The sequence below is a fragment of the Ixodes scapularis genome, unplaced genomic scaffold, assembly GCF_016920785.2.
Source record: "Ixodes scapularis isolate PalLabHiFi unplaced genomic scaffold, ASM1692078v2 PGA_scaffold12__126_contigs__length_90152505, whole genome shotgun sequence".
Lineage (NCBI taxonomy): Eukaryota > Metazoa > Arthropoda > Arachnida > Ixodida > Ixodidae > Ixodes > Ixodes scapularis.
The window spans coordinates 59,670,162-59,673,936 of record NW_024609838.1 but is presented as its reverse complement, the minus strand read 5'-3'; the positions used below and the strand labels follow the sequence as shown (position 1 = coordinate 59,673,936).

The following is a 3,775-nucleotide window of genomic DNA, read 5'->3' as shown; positions in this document are numbered from 1 at the left end:
GAGAAAACAACGGAGCAGCCTCGCGCTCCGCCTTCTATTGGGTCCGTTTCTCCCTCACTCCTTGCCAGGGCAGCCAGTGCGATGCAGCAACCTGCCGTCAAGTGCGATGCAGCAAAGTCCGCCGTCCAGTGCGACGTAGCCCAAGTTCTCCGCAGTTAGGCCATGCCTCTCTCCCTTTCCCGAGCGCACCAACCACCACGCATACACACACGTCCCGCCAACGTCACGGGCGCGTTGAGACTTGTTGCCGCAGGCCCGTCACGCAGGCGACGGTCCCGGACTCGTCGGGACTCGTTTCGCGCAGGCCCCGACAAGCGGGCGACGGTCCCGGACTTGTCTTGACTCGTTTCCGCAGCGTTTAAACTCGGAAGAAGGTCGCCGAAGGTTCCATTCTTAACAGCCCCTCCGGCGCCAGGGAAACCTCGAATGGCCGGTGGTACTATCGCTGGCCTGAAGAGGTGGGCTTCGAGTAGGCATTGAGAAGACGCTGCAAGCACTAAGCAAACTCCCAAACCTCTCACAACGGAGGCATCAGCGGAAACGTCCCCCACAACACCACGCCACACCGCAGTCAAAAGCTCGGAATCCGCCAGAGACCCGCCAGAGGGGATTACGGATTACCAAAATTTGCCAAAACAATGCAATTTAAAACCTTAGCACAATTTCGGGTATCGAGACCCGCTGTCGCCAAAAAACTCATTTCTTGAACGAGGTCACTATGAACAAAACACAAACGACAAAAACTCTTCGCAATTTGTGAGGTCTTTGGGGGTTTTAACGAAGTGCCCCCCCTTAGATCCTCATTCCCGTGGATGATGAAAACCTCTGAGATCATCCCTACTCTTTTGGGTGATATCAGAAAAATCTGCTCAACCCATCGGCATTGCTGTTAAATTTGCCTTTCCTCTTTCTTACGCTGAAGTCATAGTGATCGATTTTCACGTGATTTCTAGACGTGAAAATGCGGTCCTTATAGCGCCGATAAAACAATCCGCCTTTTTATGCCCCGTCACATTGGTCCTAGCAATCTCCTGAGCTGTACCGCGAAACACTCACACACTAGGGTCGCTCTTCTGCTCAACTGTCAAAGACACTCTGTCTACTCGTAACAGAGGACCAAAGTTACGTGACGCCGGAGCTACGAGAGATCCTTTAATGATCCCGTCTTCCTCCGCCTTTTTCGCCGGCGCGTTGGGACGGCGTACGCTTTCTAGTGCTACGAGGTCGGGCTGTTCTACAACCCGGACCCCCTCATCCCTTTTCTCTGCCTCCAACTCTGGGAGTGCTTGCTCCCTGTCAGCTGCCCTTGGCTCTGGCTCACTCGTTAACAAAGGGGCGAGCTGACGCGATTTGGACCTCGTACATGACTGAACTAGTCCTCCTCCCAGTTGTTGACCCCTTTCGCGCAGCAGGAAATCTGACCGGTTAGAAAACAAATAGGGATACTCCAACCGGACTGTTTGCGAGACAGCCGCCTCTGTCACTAGCTCTCCGAACGGGCTAGTTATCCTTACTCTCGCCATAGGCAGACAGACACTGTGCTTCTCGAGCAGCTGCTTGATCCAAACTACCTTTCCAGTAAAGTCGGATGACGTCACATACGACGGATGAACAACGTCCATCGTCGCTGCACTGTCACGAAGCACCCTGCACGGCTTTCCGTTTACCTGGAGCTCGTGAAGATAGGGACGAAGAAGCTCCAGGTCCCTGTCACTACCGCTCACGTACGAGAATACAACCCGCGGTTTGTTACACCTGGCCGCTGTGTGTCCCGGCTCCTGACAGTTGTAGCACAGGAACGGCTTCCTTGCCTCGAACTGCCCTTTTTGGCTTTTCCGTGCCTCGTCTCCGTTCGAGGGATCTCCGCTCTTTTCTGGGACCTTTTGTCCTGTTTCTGGCTTCTCGGGCCTTTTTTCTCGCGAGCCGTTTCTCTGTTGGAAGGGCTTGCGCTGATCGCTCCGGCCGGGTTCGCTTTCCTCTCCGCTCAGCTTTCTACGCGTTGCGTACTCTTCGGCTAGCTCAGCGGCCCTTTCGATAGAGTCGACTCCTACCCTGTCCTGCACCCAGAGCTTGACTGACTGCGGAATGCTTCGAAAGAACTGTTCGAGGCACACACACTCGACTACCTTGTCTCGGCTTTCGTACACTTCCTCGCTCTTCAACCATTCTATCAAGTTGGTTTTAAGCCGGTACGCGAATTCCGAGTAGCCCTCGCTGCTCTTTTTGGATGCGTTTCTAAACCTTTGACGGAACGCCTCGGCAGAAAGGCGATACCGCTTCAAAAGGCTCGACTTCACCTTGTCGTAGTCGTCCGCGTCTCTAGTACTAAGGCGCGCGACAACCTCTGCAGCCTCACAGGGCAACAAAGTCAAAAGCCGTTGTGGCCACGTTTCTGGGGCGAAGCTCAACTTCTCACATGTCCTCTCAAAGTTAACTAAGAATAGGCCCACGTCTTCCCCAACTTTAAACGGCTGCAGGAGCTTCTTCATTTGATACGACTCGGCCTCACTTGCTCGTACCGGAGCCCCAACTCTACTGTTCTGCGAGTTTAATCGCTGTTGTTCAATTTCGAGCTCTAGCTTTTTTAGCGCTCGTTCCTCTGCCGCTGCAGCCTGCTCCTTTTCTCGTTCCTCTCTCGCCGCAGCTTCACTTTTAGAGTTCTGAAGTAATTCCCACGCAATTTTAATTTCCTCTGCTTCCACGCTCTCTGAAATTGCTTTGCTGATCTCAGATTTCTTCAGCTTTTGCTCCACCTCCACACCGAATTCTTCACATAAACAGAGTAAATCTGTTCTCAGTAACCTCATTAGATCCATGATCGCTGCGTTTTAGCTTTGGCTTTGTTCTAAAACTTGTCGCGAGGTTGTACAAAAACCTAGCGCACGCTTCAAAACCTAAGGATTCCCAGCAGTTCAAAATTAATTACCCATAATCTGAAGCCTGGCGAATCTCAAAGCAAAGTCCAAACGCTCACCCACAGATGTAGCACGATGTCGCATGGTCCGATCCCAACCGCTGCCAACCAGTTGTTCGAGGCGGGGTTTAGGCCGCACGTCCGGAAGCTTCCTGGCTCGAGACGACGTCCATTCCCCGAAGTGAAGAACCCAGGGGTTCAGTGGAGGTGGGAGACTTTATAACGTAACGAACGGTTTAATTACATGGTAGCAATACAGTCGTCAAATCCGAGAGAAAACAACGGAGCAGCCTCGCGCTCCGCCTTATATAGTCCGTTCCTCCCTCACTCCTTGCCAGGGCAGCCAGTGCGATGCAGCAACCTGCCGTCAAGTGCGATGCAGCAAAGTCCGCCGTCCAGTGCGACATAGCCAAAGTTCTCCGCAGTTAGGCCATGCCTCTCTCCCTTTCCCGAGCGCACCAACCACCACGCACACACACACGTCCCGCCAACGTCACTGGCGCGTTGAGACTTGTTGCCGCAGGCCCCGTCACGCAGGCGACGGTCCCGGACTCGTCGGGACTCGTTTCGCGCAGGCCCCGACAAGCGCGCGACGGTCCCGGACTTGTCTTGACTCGTTTCCGCAGCGTTTAAGCTCGGAAGAAGGTCGCCGAAGGTTCCATTCTTAACAGCGTGTGTACGACCGTAATCGTCTGCTATCTGTACCGTAAGAGAGCAACATGAGCGCCGCATCTACCTCCGTCCCTCCGCCTCCTACTCGCAAGCGGTTTACAGCAGAAGACAACATCTTTCTACTTCGGGAGGTGCTAGGCACTACTCCTTTTTCATTCCAGCCCTTTGGAACGACGTCCTTGAAGGCTT

General features: G+C 53.7%; 1 protein-coding gene across 1 annotated transcript; it reads right to left on the bottom strand.

Moving 5' to 3' along the window:
* Positions 1–922: 922 nt before the first annotated feature.
* Positions 923–2,969, bottom strand: LOC121835382. The gene has a single exon (XM_042289553.1). The coding sequence runs from the start codon at positions 2,814–2,816 to the stop codon at positions 1,053–1,055; it is 1,764 nt and encodes a 587-aa protein (XP_042145487.1). The 5' UTR covers positions 2,817–2,969; the 3' UTR covers positions 923–1,052.
* Positions 2,970–3,775: the final 806 nt, after the last annotated feature.

Coding starts and splice junctions, on each gene's coding strand:
- LOC121835382 (XM_042289553.1), bottom strand. CDS start 2,816: ATGGATCTAATGAGGTTACTGAGAACAGATTTACTCTGTTTATGTGAA.